This window comes from Sceloporus occidentalis, unplaced genomic scaffold, assembly GCF_023333645.1.
Source record: "Sceloporus occidentalis isolate IW3139 unplaced genomic scaffold, rSceOcc1.0.p SCAF_3, whole genome shotgun sequence".
In the NCBI taxonomy this organism is placed as follows: domain Eukaryota; kingdom Metazoa; phylum Chordata; class Lepidosauria; order Squamata; family Phrynosomatidae; genus Sceloporus; species Sceloporus occidentalis.
The window spans coordinates 178,361,816-178,381,208 of NW_028316983.1; the positions used below are offsets into that span (position 1 = coordinate 178,361,816).

The 19,393-nt window shown below is 38.9% G+C and overlaps 1 protein-coding gene across 2 annotated transcripts in view; it reads left to right on the plus strand.

Moving 5' to 3' along the window:
• The window catches only part of LOC149317165 (protein disulfide-isomerase TMX3-like), a 36,580-nt gene extending 18,286 nt beyond the window's left edge, over nucleotides 1-18,294 (plus strand). For both annotated transcript variants that reach the window (XM_089516958.1, XM_089516959.1), the window contains 7 exons: nucleotides 2,227-2,325; nucleotides 3,243-3,300; nucleotides 5,531-5,584; nucleotides 8,991-9,047; nucleotides 11,960-12,089; nucleotides 12,734-12,802; nucleotides 16,002-18,294. In XM_089516958.1, the coding sequence (XP_089373084.1) occupies nucleotides 2,227-2,325; nucleotides 3,243-3,300; nucleotides 5,531-5,584; nucleotides 8,991-9,047; nucleotides 11,960-12,089; nucleotides 12,734-12,802; nucleotides 16,002-16,265 (731 nt within the window). In that variant the 3' untranslated portion in view covers nucleotides 16,266-18,294. The remainder of the gene's footprint in view (nucleotides 1-2,226; nucleotides 2,326-3,242; nucleotides 3,301-5,530; nucleotides 5,585-8,990; nucleotides 9,048-11,959; nucleotides 12,090-12,733; nucleotides 12,803-16,001) is intronic.
• Nucleotides 18,295-19,393: the final 1,099 nt, after the last annotated feature.

The following is a 19,393-nucleotide window of genomic DNA, read 5'->3' on the forward strand; positions in this document are numbered from 1 at the left end:
TGTATAGAGTTTTATAGGTCAAAACCAGCACTTTGAATTGTGTCCGAAAATGAACTGGCAGCCAATGGAACTGTTGCAACAAGGGACTTGTATGCTCCCTGTAGCCAGTTCCAGTTAACAACCTGGCTGCAGGTCTTTGGGCCAACTGAAGTTTCTGAGCACTTTTCAAAGACAACTCCACGTAGAGGGCATTACAGTAACCAAGGCATGTACCACCAGAAGTCAGATCTGACTTCTCCAAGAATGGATGCAGTTGGCGCACTAGTTTTAACTCAGCAAACCCAGTACTGGTCACAGCTGAAGCCTGGGCTTCCATGCTCAGGGCTGAATCCAGAAGTACCCCCACACTATGAATCTGAGTTTTAAGGGTGAGTGTTATCTAACACAGGCTGAATTCCCATTCCTAGATCTGTCTTGTTGCTGCTGACTAGAAGCACCTCTGTCTTGTCTGGATTAAGCATCAGTTTGTTTGCTCACATCCAGTCCATTACAGCAGCCAGACACTGGTTTAGGAGAGAAACAGCTTCTGTCCTAAAGTAGGTGGAAAGGAGTGATAGAGTTGGTTATCATCGGCATACAGGTGACACCTTACTCTGAAACTCCAGACACCTTTTCCCAGCAGTTTCATATAGATATTAAAAAGCATAGGGGACAGGACTAATCCCGGGCGGGGTATAAATAACATCCATAAATAAATAAATAAATAAATAAAATCCCTCAGGGACCCCACAAGCCAATGACCAAGGAGTTGAACAGGAATCCCCCAGCACCACCTTCTGAGAACACCCCTCCAAGAAAGGGCCACTCTAAAACAATACCTCTAAGACCTTTCCTGAGAGATGACTCAGAAGGATACCATGGTCAATGGTATCGAAAGCCACTGAGAAATCCTGTAGAACGAACAGGGACACATCTCCCCGGTCCAGTTCCCTGCGCAGGTCATCCACCAAGGTGACCAAAGCCTTTTCTGTCTCATAGACAGGTCTGGAACAAGACTGACACGGATCTAGATAGTCCGTCTCATCCAGGAACACCTGGAGTTGAAAGTTCTTAAATTGTCCCCACTAAATAAGAGCTGCGTTCAAAAAAAGCAGGTAGTTTTCTGTTTGACACTACATTTTGGGTTTTATTTGGAATAGAGTGCATATATTGGTGTCCAATCCCAAATGCAAATCTTGGGTTTCCTACATTGTGCTCTCCATCTATTATTCTCTGTATTACTTTTGTGGTCCTATTTTTCTCTGTATCAGTTTGTCTTGCCTCCCTGGCTGCCAGCTGATCAGTTGCAGTTTACAAGCTTTCAAGTCAATTCCATTCCCCATCTCCTGCCATCCCATTTTTCCTCCCACTGTCTCTTGTGTTTGTGGCTACCCATGCCCACTCTTCCACATTGAGTCTACTTTGGATCTGTCACTACCGTAAGGTTTTCTTCTTCTGATATATGTTGTACATCTTCAGTTATTGAGTCCCCATGCACCATGGATAGTAGTTGTCATGCCTCCAGAGCATCTTTGATGTTCTTGAGACATATATTTACTTGAGATTATAATAGGCTTTCCTATGTATTAGTTTAGGAGGGGAAATAGAGATCTATAGCTTTAAGAAAGACAAGGATTGTGGGAAATCCTAGGGTCTTATACAACCTCTCCAGCTAGTTTCAGTTCTGTGTAGTGAGATTTCAGCCAAGTCAGACCTGGAGAGAGTATTTTCCTTTGACAAAGATAAAGTCTACAGAAGAAAAAAGATAAAACAAAAAAGAGAGAACAAGGTATTTAAGAAAGATTATTGAGAGAGAAGAGATCAGTTTCATGTTATTTGTGTTTGTAACCAGTAAAACCTTTGAAAACTTAAGAAAGTTGTGGACAAGTCTTTTATTCAGGCTGTGTTCCTGAGAGCCAGAGGCCTTACTACACCCAAAGTCCATAGCATTGCTCTTGGGATAAAACAGTAGTGGTTTGGCTGCATAAGGATTGATATTTGGTGTGAATCCTGTTCATTAGCCCCATTTATATTGCACCTATTGAATTGATGGTTGAATAATGAGTCAAAATGTAGGTTAAATCCAGTTATTTCTGTGGGGTCTGTGGCTAACAAGATTCAGGCCTGAATTTGCTAGCAATATGGATATGTGAGTTAGAAGCTTGACAGCATAAATAGATATGAAAAGCAAAGAACATCTCCTCCCTTCCTCATTATTTATCTTTTAGTTTTTTCTTTTCTTTTAAGAATATGAAGATGGCGATTTATCATCCTGGATAACCAGAGAAAGATTTCAGGGGTACCTTAATGTAGATGGATTTATACTCTATGAACTTGGAGATACAGGTAAGATATTTTGAAACTTGAGTCATAGTTCATATTTTTTATGATGTGAGTTACAACATACAGAAGAAGCCTTTTCTCATATAGCCCAGATTCTTTGGAGAGTTGTGTAAATATCTGTTTTCTACACATAAACATCTCCTCCTTTGAATCTTGGTGTAATGATGCCGAGCACACCCACATTATTTGGCACTACAGTTGATAAGGATGTTCTAGAGGTTCTTTCCCATGGAAATAAAAAAATGCTAGGCCTTTTTAAGTTATGCTGCTTTTGAGACTAGCAAAATTCTGTCATCCTTTCATGCAGGCAAAAAAAAAAAAAAAAATAGTAGTATCTCTATAAACGCTATAACCCTTGATTTTACTGAAAATATACATCAGACCACATTGGCTACCAATGCAAATAGAACAAATTCAGAAGAAAACTAATTGTAATAATAAGTTTCCCCAGTTTAAAAAGAAGTTATCCTGCTCCAAATTATCATCCTTCAGATGCATAGTTTGATAAAGTATTTAATGGTTAGGAATGAACAGAGCTTTTATTTTCAATGGTTAGTCTAAGGACTCTAATCTCAGTCAGTATGGTGTAGAGATTTAAGTGTTCGAAAAGGACTCTGGGAAACTAGGATTTGTGTCCCCACTCAGCCATGAAGACTTATTGGGTAACTAAGAGCAACTCACTTTTTCAGCCTAAAGGTAAAGCAATGGCAAAGCTTCTTGTTAAGAAAATCCTAGGATATGATCTACATAAGTCAGAGTTGACACAATAATGAAAAGTTTTTAGGGCAGTTAAGCTTATTTATGTTTCATTACATTAATAGGTGTTCTGTGCTTTTGGGGACAGAGACTTTAAAGCAAAAAAAAATTTCTCCTGTGTAATAGTTTACCAAAATTCAGTTTTGTATCTTGTTTTGTTTTAGGAAAACTAGTGGCTATTGCAATTATTGATGATAAAAATACCTCTGCAGAACATACAAGGTACGCTAGTGGCCATTTGTGTATATTAAAACACAGCTCACTATTTTGAAACTGACACCTGGGAAACCAAATCATGTATGTAATTATCTTTACACTGATTTGTTTGTTAATAGACTTTTAAGTGGCCTAAATGTGAAGGCACCAGATCCTGTCTCATCTTGGAACCTAAGTAGAGTCAGCCCTGGTTAGTATGTGGGTGGGAGATTGACAATAAATACCTGATACTGTAGGCATTCCACAGATGGCAAATCCAGCATCTGATTCCAGCATCTGAAGACAGCAAGCCCGTTGGGGGAGGACGGCAGAGGAAGAGGAGGAGATGATGGCGGCAAGAGAGGGAGGAGGGAGGGTGAGGAGGAACAGGTGGCAGCCTCGGGCAGGAGGAGGAGGCAACAGTGAGAAGAGATCGAGGAAGAGGCAGCAGAGGGGAAAGGTAGCGGAGGGAAAGAGGTGGCAAAAAAGGTGGTGGAGGGGGAAAGGCAGGGGGAGGAAGAAGAGTAGGTAGGAAGAAGAGGCGGTGGCCTGCTACCCACTTCAGTGAGAGTAGCAAGGCGGGCTATGGGCAGCAGGGGTTGCAAAGTTCCATTGTCCCTATTGGTGGCGGGGCCGCATGGAAAATAAATAATAGACTTGTTAATTTCAACAAAAGAGATTAACTGAGTCAATGGATTTACCTAAATTTTAATTTATCAAGTTCTCATTGATTCAATTGGTTTGCTATAATTGGGGCTGACAATTGAACCTAGCCCAACTGATATAAAGATTGTTTCAAAGCACACTTGTCACTTGAACTCACTCTGTGTTGCATTACGCAGTGGTTCTCAACCTCTGGTCTTCCAGATGCTTTTGACTTCATCCCCCAGATTCCCTCATCAGTGGCCATGCTGGCAAAGGTTTCTGAGTGCTGAAGTCCAAAACAACTGGCGGATCAAAGGTTGAGAACCTCTGCATTAGACCCTGATAATTTGAGTATTTTTGATATTTGAACTAATGTGTCACTGTCACAGCTAATATTTTTTTAATATAGTGCATATCAATATTGTCAGTAAATAAAATATATCTTTGTTTTTGTATCGAAGCATGAAAGCCATTAGCTGAGCAATTACCTGAAAAAAACTTTTATATATGGGCTTAGAAATACTATTAAAAATGTTGTAAAGCTGTGGGAGGTGAATTTTTAGTATAAATACCTTTATGATTACAAAAAAAAAGTGAGTTGGAAATCAACTCCTAGGTTTTAATAGTAGTAGTATGTATGTATGTATTTCTTACCTGCCTCTCCTTCGACCGAGGCAGGGACAACAATTAACAAATATATATTCATGCTATGATTTATATTCATGTTAGGATTTCAAGGATATTGTTCCTAATTGTACTTCAGGAATGAGATATAGTCAGCCATCTACTTCCATGGGTCTAACATTCACGGATTTGATTGTTTGCAAATTTCTCCCCCACCCATGTATGCACTCCTCCTCCTCCCTCATAGGCTAAAGCCCTGGAGGAAGCAAGCAGCCGGAGAAGGATGTGCACCCACCTCTCCTGCCTCCCCCTGTGCTTTGACTGGCTTACCTCAGCCAGCTAAAGCATGGGGGAGATGAGGAAAGCAGGTAGATGCATACGCATCCCACTTTAACTCCATGCCCTAGCCTGTTAAAGAAGCTTCCCCAGCGAGCTAAAGCATGGTGGGGAGAGAAGTGCTTGTGCACGCCCCTCCCGCTTTCCCCCCATTCTTTTGCTGGTTTATAGAAGTTTCCCTTGGCCAGCTAAAGCATGGCGGGGGGGGGGGGGAGGAGAGGAGCGCACACACACTTCCTTTCTGCTTTCCCCCCATGCTTTAGCTCCCTCAGGGTGTGCGTGTTTAGATAGGAAGAGGAGTGTGTGCATTCCCCTTGTGCTTTCCCCCACTTATTCGTGGTTTTTCCACTTTCACGTGGCCTTCCCCCCCACAAAAGTGGAGGGGTGACTGTAATTTGACTCCCTTCATGTGTGAGTATTGTAACTACTATGTTTGCTTTATCTGGTTGAATAAAGGAATGCATAAATATTATGTAGAGACAAGAAAGCAAGTAAAAGTTGGATATCCTGTTAATGAAAGCATCTGGAATAATTCAGATTTAATAGCAGGGCTTCAACCTGATCTTATTAACATACTTTATTCTTCTGCCGTTTCTTGTTAACCTTTTTGTCATTTTGCACTATTACTGAATTAGTATTCCTCCCTCCCCAGGTTGAAGTCTATTCTTCAGGATGTTGCTAAAAATTACAGAAGCCATTTTACTAGGTATGTCCATACGTTTTATTTTAACATCTTTAGATGGTTCTAAATGTTTGTCTCTTAATTGTGATGTTACAAATTCTAGTAGTAAATATATTGAACCTTAGAAAGTTGGTTGCTGCTAGCTAATCTTTTTTAAAAAGCATTTAAAGAGAGGAGTAGTAATCTTACAGCACAAGCATTCTCAAAAGTAAGACTTACTTAATTCAGTGGGCCTATTCTTCATTAAGTAGAGGATTACGATTCAAGTATTTTGGTATTCACATTCTGAAATTATGCCTATAAATGTTCTGATTTTATTCCTACTTTATTTAAGTTTAGATGCTACATTTCTCTATATCTAATGAAAATAAGGTACAATGTGTTAAAACAATTACCTAATATACACAAAAAGCATATAAAATTAGAGATCATTGATGGAGTCAAGTAAAAATGGCAGTATTGGATACTGTATAAAACAGTTGAATGCAACATGTCAGTGGCCTGTCCAAATAGACTGTGAGCCACTTTGGATCTCTCCAGGGAGAAAATAGAAGGGTATTTTCTGTTGCTGGGAAAATTAAACAGATAGGGTGATAACATGCAGCCTGATTCCCTTGAAACCATTCCATTTCTCTGTATTGTGTCTTCAGAGTAGCCTCTTGTCTGAAGTACAGGTTATGCATCAAAGCAATCAGATGTTGTGGCACATCCATTTCTATAAGAACAACCCATAGTTTTTCATTATTTCTACAGTCAAAGGTTTTGCTATAATCTATAAATCACAGGCTGATTTTCTTTTGAAATCCTTTGGTGCACTCCATTATCCAACATATGTTTGCAGTATGATTCCCTAGTGCCTCTTCCATTCCTGGACCCAGACATGTTGCATTTCTTGCTCCACATATGATAAAAAATTTTGCTGTAGAGCTTTAAGCATCACTTTGCTTGCATGGAAAATTACTGCAGTGATCATGTGGTTACTTCAATTCCTGGTGTTCCTTGTCTTGGAGATTAGAGTATATACAGCTGGCCCTCCATATTTGTAACTTCAGCTTCTTCGGCTTTGATTGTTTGGGGATTTGATTAATAGGTTCTCTAGAAATTGCTAGGTCCTACAGTGTGACTCTGCTGTTCTTGGTTTAAATTTAGAGGTACTTACTCTATATATTTGTTTATAAATCAAAAAAATTATGCCCAGAAATTGACCCCAAAATCCCAAGATAATAATAATAATAATAATAATAATAATAATAATAAGTAGTTTTATTTTTATCCTGCCTCTCCCAAAGGATAAAATAAGTTGACTTTTTTATGAGTCAGTATAGTAATGTGATAGCAGCTCTTTAGGTTTCCCTATGTGGTTGGTTGGGAGAACAGTTTCTTTTACCCTTGAGCCAAGCAAAAAGAGTCCTAGGTGATTAATTGCTGTTAAACAAACAAATCGAGTCCCTCTCCCGTTCACCAGCTGCCTCTCTCTGGGGAGTGAAAGCTAAAATGAAAGCTGAAACTCTGAAGCAAAAAGTCTTGATTAGAGTCCTTCTTGCTGTGCACACGCATACACACACTGAAGAAGCCTTCCAAGTTTTACCCTCGACTTATCTATGGGTCATGGCAAAACCCATAATTTTGGCCCCCAAACCTGCCCTCATACATGAGTTCGACTTATAGTAGAATATACATGATAGTTGTATTTGGTTCTTAATTCATGCCATGATGCCCCCCCCCCCCCTTGGGTCCTGCTTAGTTTTCTTTTGTCTTTTTTGGTAGTTTTAGCTTCCAACACTTGCATGGGCCATACTGGGCAAGTGGACTCCTCTTCCACCACTACCTCAAGGGCCGTAGCTTTTTATCCCCCAGAAAACTCACTGGTGTACTCAAATGGAATTATTTTATCTTTTGCATCTTCCCACCACCTTTGTTTTGTGTCTTAACTGCACCACATATTTCTTCTCTGATAGCTCTACTTGTAATATTAAAATTGGATAGAAAATAGGCTTTCTCACTGAAATTGAGGACATCTTGAAGTAGCAATCAAAATTATTAATACTGAAATGGAAGTGTTCCTTCTGATAGCACTTGATTTAGTTATATTTGTAATACATATTCAGATTGCATAATCATATTGTTTATTAATTTAACCACAGTTGTCTCCATTTGAAAATACATCAAGATTCCTTTCCATATTTTATGTTTTGGCAAAGGTGTGGGATGGAAAATTTTTACACACACAAGATACTTTCATTTATTTATAGTTACAGTGTCAGTCCTTTAAAATGTTCAAGTAATCAGACTTTTCTCAACTTGAAATGGAACTGATAAGTAGCTGAAGGTACTAGAGTTATACCTTAGCAAAAGAAAGTTAAACTATTGATGTAAGACATATCAGGTAGACCTCTCTTTAGGTGTGGGCCCTAAAAATAGTGTTCTTTCAGGTATAGTTATTTGTTAAATATAAAGGAACTATATACTATTCTCTTCACATTTTTATTAATATTGCTATAAAATAATTTCCAGGCAAAGCTTTCAATATATTTAACATATTTGGTTTAAAATATGCTAAATTGGATAACATTGGGAGCACTGGAAATAATGTTGTTGTTTTTTACCCCCTGGAAAACTCACAGCTTTTCAGGTACATGAACAAACAGCTGGATCCTTGGTTTCAGTGCCTGAAGGTTTATCGTGTCATTGCCCTTCTAAAAACAATTCCTTGGTCCAGAGGGATCTAGGTACAAAATACAGCAAAGTTCTAACAAAGTGTTGCCACCCATGGGCTTTGTATAAATACAGCAGATCCTTGGATGCTCTAAATTACTTGTGAGGCTAATGATCAAGGTTTTAGCAGGGACCAGACTTGGTTGAATATACTCTTGTGTCCTTTTATTTGGGACAATATTGTACTCAGTACTAAAGTTCTGTGATGGGTCAGGTGAGCGGGTTTGCTGTTCCCCATGTACACCTTACTTTTACACAACCCCTGGTGAAATATCTGGAATAGAGCTTTAGTACCAGTAAACACTTGGAGGCCAGGTCCTAGTGTTATATAGCAGACCTAGTAAAAGCTCTGTGGCTCTTACTCTTCCGTTTTGTTTTTTAAGTTGTGCTTTCTACCCTTTCCTCTAAGATCATAGACATTTTTGCAATAAATCCCAATGGTTTGTAGACGGCATTGTCTTTTATGAATAATTATTTTGTTATAACCAGAGGTTAATGTTAATAGAAGGAGGAGTGTTTTGCTTCTACCACAAGTTGTTTGTGTCCTATAAAAATCTGATTTGGAGGATTAGCATATCCTAATTGTCCCTAGGAGGGACAAATTTAAAAATAACTTCCTCCACATACCTTATTTGTCACCTTGGGTACAATGCCATTGCCATCATTCATTTTAAATTACATTAAACTGACAATTTTGTGTATTGTCTGTTAACAGGAACTTTCAATTTGGCCACATGGATGGAAATGAATACATTAATGGTTTACTAATGGAGTAAGTATATCCATTTTTGGTATCAATGACTATGCAGCTCTTGTCATTCAAAATTTTGTTCTTATACCTCCTATATAAGGTTTGGAAGTACTTGTATAAACATGATAGAAGATTGTAAATGAAGTTTTATCAAGACTTGAATCTAGTAAGATGTTCTGCATTGTGGCTGTGTTCAGAAGAATGGATTCTTTGTATATTTGTCCTATGACTGAGTCACTTCAGAATCCTTTTTTTGAAGAAACAGATCATAGGAATTGACTATAGGGAAGTTACGTTGCAGTGATAGTTTTATGATTTGTGTGTTTTAATAAACTTTTGTGCAAGGTCCATCATCATATACCTGCTGCCATCAAACATTTGTACAAAGATGGTGCAACATTTTTCCACCAGATGGCAGTATAAGATAGCTGTTGGAAGGGTGCTGGAAAGAGAAGTTGAAAATGAACACAAGGATCAGGTGTAAGTTGAAATAGAACTATGCCCTATGGTGCAGGGACATATTAGCATCGCATGGAAGGCTGTGCGTGTATGTGTTTTGATGTTTCAGTGAACTTAAATCATTCTGTTGTAACTGTTAAGCTTTTGTGGAGTACAGAGCTCTTAAATAGCTCTTGGAGAGGAACTACAGAGACATGTTCTAATTATGTTCCATTCTGAATTCCACAAGGAGAGAAATAATCCTGACTGTCTATCTGCTTATGATCATTTTAGTGAAAGTTATAGACTAGTTTATAATACTTTTCCATAGGGATCCATGCCAAGTTGGACAAATATATTTATATGTGTTTACATTTACACTAAAAAGTGTAAAGTTTGTAGCAGTTTTCATAACCTTGAACTATCTGTGAATTTTTCCATTAATGCAAGAACTCCAGAACCTCTGTTGTTCAGTTGAAAGTAAGCAGACCATCTCAGTTTTAAGCCTTGCAGCAAGACAGAAGAATGAAATCACTGTTTTACAGCAAAGTCCACTTGTTTTTGTTGTGTGCATTCTATTAATTTCCGATGGCACCTAAGGTGATCCTATCATGCAGGTTTTTTGGCATATTGCTTCAGATTGGGTTTATTATTGTGCTCTCCTCTGAGACTGAGAGAGTGTGACTTGCCTAAGGTCACCAGTGGGTTTATATGGTTGAGCTGGGATTCGAACCCTGGTTTCCAGAGTCATCGTCCAATGCTCAAACCACCACACCGTGTTGCTCCCACAGAGTCCATTGCAGTATCCCAAATTAAAAAAAAAATAAACCTAGATTTGAAGAAAAATCTTTGATCAGAGGCAGAGTAATTGTACAAGGCTTAAGGTTCAGAGCACTGATAGGAAGGCAAGCTTGTCTGTATTCATCTGGTTTATGTAAAAAACAACAACACCTTACTGTTAACTGTAAAGATAACCACATGGCATATCACCAGATAGCTGATGGAAGACACTCTTGACCACAGTAGTGAACTGCTTCAGACAGGCTGTAATCCCAGCATTAAAACCCCCTGAAAGAACAACATTGGAAAGGCTGGCTAGGGCTGATAGTAACAAATTGATCAATATCTAGAGGATCAGAGCTCTACTGTACACATCAGTAGTAAGCCTAAGGCTATCTACTAACATAATTCAAAGAAAGCACATTACTATCTCTTATGGTTTCCTTTATGCTGCCCTGAATCACATGACTTGTTGAGCAGTACTTCACTTGTCTGGATTCAGTTAATAAAAACTAGCTCATCAACACGGGCTGTACAGACTGGCAGTAACCACTGGCTTGGGGCTGGTGTAGCGCTTGGAGGATGCATGCCCCAATGCCACTCCCAAGCTGGCGTCATGCTGCCTGCCCGACTGCATGGCAGGCAGTATTACAGCGTTTCTTTGGCATGACACTGCAAGTCATGCAAACAGGTATATACTGTCGGCCCTCCTTATAAGCGGGTTTGCCTTCCATGGCTTTGAGCTTATGCAGAAGGCAACCCCCGGCAGAAATAGTGGGGCGCGTACTCATGCCATGCGCCCTGTGCGCCACTGCGAGCACGCGCCCCATTATTTTCTATGGGGCTTGAGCATACACTCTTTTCCCCATACACGGGGGTGGGGAGGGTCCAGACCGGATCTCCTGTGTATGGGGAGGGCAAACTGTATGTTGAACAAGATGGGACACTAGGTAAAACCTTGTAGATCTCTACAAAGCCTTTGAAGCAATTAGCCAGAAATGCAGTGTTTGAGTTTATTGCAAGAAAGAAAATGAAACTCTTCAGACTCATGAACTGAATCGTCCCACGATCAAGGATCCTGTACTGACTGCAATTTGTTCTTGCTAACCCCACTTGCAGAAATTCAGAAATATTTGTACAGTATTTCTGTGTTAGTCTCTTTGTTAACTACTGTATTTTCTGACGCATAAGACTACTTTTTAACCCAGGAAAAATCTTCTCAAAAGTCAGGGGTCGTCTTATACGCCGGGTGTCATCTTATAGGGCAGGTGCTGGACTGGAGAATCTGTGATTGCCGCATATGGTGGAGGGAGCTCAAAATGGCCGCGGCTGCATCCCCTCCATATGTGGCGACCATATGAAAGCAGGAAGGGAGGCGCTGTCCAAGTACAGTAGACTAAAATCTTGGAGACAGGGAGGGCTGGGCAGGCAGGGAGAGCTGACCAATTCAAGCAGGCTTTGCATACAACAAGTTTTCCTGCTAAGTACCTGCATGTCATAAGCATTTGAATTAAAATTAGCATATTGAAATCAAATCTGATTTTTAAAATTTTTATTTGGTGTGCATTGGAAGAGGGGTAGTCTTATACGGCGAGTATATCCCAAACTCTATATTTTAACTGGAAAAGTTGGGGGTCGTCTTATATGCCGGAAAATACGGTATATAGTTGGATTTTAAAAAAAATATTCTAAGCAATATTGTTTTATGGTTTCAGTGATGTGAAAATCCCCAGTATTGTTGTACTGAACACATCCAATCAGCAATATTTCCTACCTCATAAACCTATAGAGACCACTGAAGATATGGTCCAGTTCATTCATGAGATATTGGAAGGCACTGCAGAAGTAAGTTTTTCACTGTTATGGAAAATTCCTTAAAATTATTTTAAATTAGCAGCTTTTTGAAAGAGCCAATAATTTATCAACTGTTGTACTTTGTTGCCATTCTCTTGCTTGAAGCTGTCTTCCAAATAACTTTCTTGGAAATCAAAGCCTGCTAGCATTCTAGCATATACTGTATGTCAGCATGCCACTAGTTTAGTAATCTAGAAAAGAAAATTACTAAGTTTATTGGAGAGTTGGCAGGTGGGAAGAAGTTGATAAGCAAATGCTCTGTTTGCATAGGCAAATGGCAGCTAGTTAAACATTTGATAGATTAATACATCCAATAGTCTATATTTTGCAAAATTACTGTTCCTGAAAAGCAACACCATGGAAACAGCTGTAGCAGCACATCCCTTCTGGGCAAAGTAATTTTACAGTTGGGTCAAAAGGGTATTCTTTGGGAAGGAGTAATTGCACACGTTTTTGGCTAAGTTTATGAGTTTTATGAGATAGAGGACATCATAACTTGACAAGGCAATTTCTTCTTTGAAAAAAATGTTCTTTTGAAATATTTTGCCAATAAAGGTTCATGGTGAAGAAAAGTGAATGAAAAGTGACATATAAGTAAATAATGCTGATGGCTGCTTTTACCTTTCAAATTTCAGGCTCACGGTGGAGATGGAATTCTTCAGCGAATCAAGAGAATAATTCATGATGCAAAGTCAACTGTGGGAGTAAGTAAAATAAAATGTATACTTAGATTGTATGTTCATGAGCATAGAAGTGAACCCATAGTTCTTTCATTTGATGAATTGATTCCGGATATTGAAGCCAATTTTTATATTGCAAATAATATCATAATATAAAATATGACATCTGGAGTTTTTTATAGCAAAATTGAATAGTTCATAGCTACTGTACGGAGATCTTTGCATTAGACTTTTCTTGTTGAATCCGCCAATCTTAATATCTGGTAGTATTCATTGTGTGGACTGCTGATATATAATTGTACATTTCCATGACTGGTTATTTCCAGCAACTGCAAAGATTGTGGAGATTGCAAGGCACTGCTGTCAATTCATGGCCAAGCACTATTTTTTAGCTGTGTAGAGGAACATATGTGCATCTACAGTATCTACAGCTACACACACATAATCTTCATTTATTTTTTAATGAACTCAGCCAACTTTCCCTGAAAAGATAATGATAAATGGAAATGTGTGACTTTGCAAAAACAAATAGTCATTTGCATCTGTGTACAGTTTTCCATATAAAATGTGAATATATTGGTGGCAGCAAAGACCAAAGAATATAGTAATGGCAATATTAACAATTTGGTATTAACTTGCTTTATAATAATAATAATAATGATTTATTTATAGCCCGCCCAATCACAAGGAATCCAGGCGGGTTACAACAGTAAAAATAAATATAATAAAATAAAATACAATAAATAAATAAAATACAATAAAATTAAAGAGAGCGAAGTGAGAACATTCACAGTTAGGCCTGATGGAAGTTGGGCCTCTCTTTTTCATTCCCTCCCAGGTCTGATGATGATGTCATGGAGGGAGGGCTCTTCTTCTTGAGGCAAGGATTTTATTTTAATTAATTTTAATTTAATTCTTCTCATTAAATTTAAGAGAAGAATTGGTGGACAGAGTGACATAAGTCACAGTAAATGGGGAGTAAAACTAGGTAGGGAAGGCCTGCCGGAAGAGATCCGTCTTAAGAGCCTTCTTAAAGGTTGTAAGAGTAGAAATGTCACAGATCTCCTTCGGCAGGTCATTCCATAGCTTCGGAGCTGCGATGGAAAAGGCCCTCTGGGTGACTGAAGTTAGCCTAGATTTTATTGGCTGAAGTAGATTCTTCCCCGAGGACCTTAGAGTGCGGGACGGACAGTATGGAAGTAGGCGATCTCTTAAGTATTCTGGACCCAAGCCATGTAGGGCTTTGAAGGTAATCACCAACACCTTGTACCTTGCCCAGAAACTAATTGGCAGCCAGTGAAGGGATTTCAAAACCGGTGTTATATGATCGGTACAACGAGTACCTGTAATTAACCTGGCTGCCATATTTTGTACAAGTTGAAGTTTCTGAACTTGGCACAAGGGTAGCCCCATGTACAGCGCATTACAGAAGTCCAATCGAGAGGTGACCAGCACATGTACAACTGTTTCAAGGTCTCCCTGCTCCAGGAAGGGGCACAGCTGGCGTATCAGCCGAAGCTGATAACAAGTGCTCCTGACTGTCGCATCTACCTGAGCTGTCAGGTGAAGCGACAAGTCAAGGAGCACCCCTAAGCTGCGGACAGAGTCTTTCAGGGGAAGTGTGACCCCCATCCAGAACTGGCTGACATAATTCCATACCTGGGCTTGGGTTTCCTATAACAAGTACCTCCGTCTTACCTGGATTCAGCTTTAGTCGGTTTTCCCTCATCCAGTCCATTACCGCCCCAAGACAGGCATTCAGAGGAGAGATGCCATCCATAGACACTGCATCAGTTTGAGACATAGAGAAATATATTTGGGTGTCATCAGCGTACTGATAACATCCTGCCCCATGTCTCCGGATGATTTTTCCCAGCGGCTTCATGTAAATGTTAAACAGCATAGGAGACAACATTGCGCCCTGGGGTACACCAAATTTTATCTCTCTTTTAGAAGAGCAACTGTCTCCTAGCGCCACCATCTGGAATCTGCCTGAGAGGTAGGACCGGAACCACTGTAGAACAGTGCCTCCGATACCTAACTCTCTCAGGCGTTCCAGAAGGATACCATGGACGATGGTATCGAAGGCCGCTGAGAGTTCTAAGAGCACCAGCAGGGTCACACTTCCCCTGTTGATGCCTAAACGGAGATCATCAACTAAGGCGACCAAGGCCGTCTCAACTCCGTATCCTGCCCTGAATCCGGTTTGAAATGGGTCCAGATAATCAGCTTCATCCAAGACTGCCTGTAGTTGATTGGCGACCGCCCTCTCAATCACCTTGCTCAAGAATGGCAACAATGAGACTGGCCTATAGTTATTTCTATCCAAAGGGTCCAGGGAGGACTTTTTTAAGAGTGGTCTGACCACTGCCTCCTTAAGACAAGAAGGCAGGGTACCCTCCCTGAACGATGCATTGATTATATTTTTCAGCATCAGCTTGACTATATCACCCCCCTGGACAGCCAGCTAGGATGGGCAAGGGTCAAGAAGGCAAGTTGTTTTTTTCAGACTACTAAGGAGCTTGTCCACGTCCTCAGTACTTACCGACTCAAATTGATCCAGTCTAACAGTAATGGCGGAGGCGTTGGATGCCTCTCTCATTGCTTCTGACTTAAATTTGGCATCCAAATCAGCTCTTATCCGAGAGATTTTATCTGTGAAATAATCATTAAAAGCATTACAGTAAGCTATGGTTGACTCTAATAGAGGGTTCTGGGTGGGAGGCAGTTGTGTTAAACTCCTTACCACCCTGAACAGCTCAGCTGGACGAGATTTCACAGGCGCGATAGATGCAGAGTAGAAAGATTTTTTGGCTGCATCTATCGCCACTTGATAGGACCTAAGAAAAGTCCTATGAAGTATCTTATCAGATATGAGTTGAGATTTCAGCCACTGCTTCTTTAGTCGTTGTCCAACCCGTATGCTTTACCAGTATGTTGTATTTTCTCATGTGTGCCACAAGAAGCTAGACTGTGGCACTCATTGATTATTTTTATATCTTTCTCTGGCTTTCACATTAAACTTTTTTGTGAAATAATTTGAGTCTTAATTTTAGAAGGTAATAACTTGTAAATAGAATTTATCACTATGAACCTGAGATAATGTAGATGAAATATTAAATATGAAGTTGTATGGTCTTTATTATCAGAATGGGAAGGCTTTTCCTCAAGATACTTTATAATATTGTGAAAGTATCACTAATGGACAATTATTTCTCAACAGTCTATTTTCAAAAGTTCCCCACTTCTGGGTTGCTTTCTCTTTGGGCTGCCACTGGGTGTCATCAGCATCATGTGTTATGGAATCTGCACTGCTGACACGGAGGGAGGATCTGATGAAGCAGACACATCCAAGAAAGAAACAGGCATGGATCTGACTGATGAAGGCACTGAAGAGGAACAAGAAGAGGAGAACATTGAAAACCTGGTAGAACCTCAAGATGAAAAGGAGGAACAGAAAACTATATTAGAAAAGAAAAAAGACTAAATTGCTTAAATAAAGAAGTTTTTTCCTGTTAAACTTGCAAATAGAGACTTATTTATTGAATTTAGACATTTATCTGTGACCTTCAGAGAGAAGGACATTCTTGTTTTATGTGCATGTATTCACATTGCTTGGCTGAGGGGAGGTATAGGTCAGAGTCTTGATTTTGAAGTCTCTTACCAGAGAGAAGAAATCAAATTAAGGAAAGTATGTGGGTTATATTACATGGATGCATCCTGTAGTTGGATTAAAACAATGCTTTCCCATCTTCTTCTGTCTACCGATACCTGTAATTTAAAAAGAAATACTCTCGCCATGTAGCCAAAAGAAATAAGGCTCTGTTTAAAATATGGGAAGCAAACAAGTTCTCACTTTGGAGTAACATCTGTAAATATTACTGAACTTTGCAAACTGTTAATGGGGGAAATACCTTGGGTATGTTACATTTATGTATTTTTATTTTCATTACTATAGTTACTAAAAAGCAGTACTTTTTCTTATTTTTGTTAAGAAAAATATAAATTTAAAATTTTCTGATATAGAAATTTCAGAACTAAAGACAAGTATCATGGACTCACCAGAATTGCTTTTTAATTGCCTGTTTCATAATTTCAAAGGTAGTGTTTCCTTCCCTGAAAATATTTCCAAGTCCATTCGATACTGCATATTATTGATCCAGTATGCTGAATTAATTAGAAATTCATATCTACATTTAACATTCAGTATTTTTTCCCTTTTAAATGCTGTTTTTCTAAATATTAACTACTTGACAAATCTGAAGGGTGCAGTTGTTTATGGCAACATTTTTGGAATGATTTCTATTAATGTTTTGCAAAGTTTGTAACAACCTTTCTGCAGTATGCCAAAATATTTTTGAAGTGGGTTAAATCTTGCTCCCGCTATCTCTTCTGCAAATGAATAACATTTGCCAACATGTTACCAGCTTATTAACACTGACACCTGTAGCACTGATAGCATTTATAGAAAAGAAGGGCATTTGTCTGTGTAATCCATTTTCATTAGTTGTTAATCACATAAGTCATCTTTAATTCCCCCCATGACATTGAAAGAGACTAAGCCGTCTCCAGAGTTGAGATCTCAAGGGACAAGCCATATGATGCTGTTTGGAGTATTGATACCATGGTGATTACCATAGCAACGAACCCTATGCTGTTCATTTTCAGGACTAAGGCTATGTCATATTCAGTTGGAAAACTGAAAAAATAAACATTTTTATGCTTGTGGGTCCACAGTATAACAAGTATGAAAGGAATATCCACATTTGTATGTCAAAATGCATAAAATTTGAATAAAAATTGTTTAAGGAATTGATTAGCTTCCACTATTCATATATAAGAACGATTCATTTTTGGTAGAAAGAGAAGTCATAGCTGTAAAGCTGTGCAATTTTCTAACAACCAACCTAGTTCTTTATCTCATAAAATTTTGTTGATGGGAAAAAACTATGCAGACATTTAATGTGGTTATTTTGAAAGGGGACGTTTTTTTTTAAAAAAGACATATTTCCTTGGTATTTCCCCCCCCAAAATAGGACACCATGAGGAATATAAAGTATGTAATTTTATTTGTGAATGGGTTTACCCAAAGAAAAAATGACTGTATTTCGTATATAATGCACAAAAACATTCTGTGCTGACAATTTCACTGTATGAAGAAATATTGGTCTTTTTAAAAAATTGAAATTTAAACTATACTTAATGTTTGACTATTTAAAGGAGGTATATTATAAATGGTATTTTTGTTTCCAGAATTCATCCAGTCTTGTTACAGCTTCTTGGCTTTTGATATTAAGGTCTGTTTCAGTTGCTGCAAAACTGATACTGAAAACTCTGAAGCCAAAAATGCACATACAGTGAAGAAACTGGTTTTCTGGAATAGGATGGAGAGTTCCTCCAGACCGTACTATAATAGGAAATCTGTTATTATTGTTAGTGTATGTTTTTTTTTACAGAATCAGTTTTAAAGAATGTCATTGCAAACAAAAAAAATAATCACATGCCTTCTAGTTTTATTCTGTCAATTCTATCTTTTTTCCTACACATAACCAACATGTTGCACAGTGGGTTTTCATGTGCTGATTATGAGAACATGCTTTCCAAAAAATAAAGTAAAATTTAAAAATCCTGCTATAATCTATTACAATATTAAGCAGATATCTAGCTGTTCAGATGGTGATGTTGGACATGGATAGATGTTTACCATTCTGCTTATCTTTTACTCCCTGATGTTCACCAAAGTGAAATGTACTGCTGTTTTATTCCATCTTCACAACAGTGCAGTTAGACTATGAAAAGCTTGTAGTAGAAAACAAAACAGCTATTTTTGATCATGCTCAAGATAGACTATTTATTTTAACTTGAATTGGAACTGCTCTAATAACTGAAACTATTTAAATATGTTGGATTTATCTGTAAATGTCTGTTTTCTACCACAATATTTAAAAGTGGAGTTTTTCTCCATATCAATACTGGAAATAAGTGTAAATTTAAGAAGCTGTATGGTGAGAAATCCAATATGGAGAGAGATACTTCTTCAGAGAACACATGAACTGTGGATTTTGCTACCACAAAATGTGGTTGGGACCACTAGCTTTAATGCCTCTTAGTAGAAGGGGGACAGCAATCTATGACCACCCATATGTTGTTATAAGGTGCCTCTTAGTACCCAATAGGGCCGTTCTTAGGTTCTCACCTTTCTAACACATTAGAAGGATTTATGTTGAACCTCATGCAAATGCAGCAACAAGGAGTGAAATACACTTTCCTTACCATAGGTTTTTTTCAATTTCAACCTTCTTAGGAATTTGCCTCAGAAATGAAATTGTGATCTATCAAATGTCTCCAGCCTGTACTTTCAGCTAGCTGTTTTGCTCCTCAGTGGTAGAAGCATGTTATATACCAGTGATGGTGAACCTTTTCTAGTTCGTGTGCCGGGGGCGGGGCTTCTTCCCCCAGGATGGGGGCTGAGTGCCAGGGGCGGGGCTTCTGCCCTCTGGGGGCGGGGCTTCCGTCCCCTTTTCAGAGGGAGAAGCCTCTGGCTCCTGCCCCGGCATTTGCCGGCCCCTGAGGGTCCCTTCTGGGGCCATCAGAGGCCGGCAAAAGGGCCGCGGA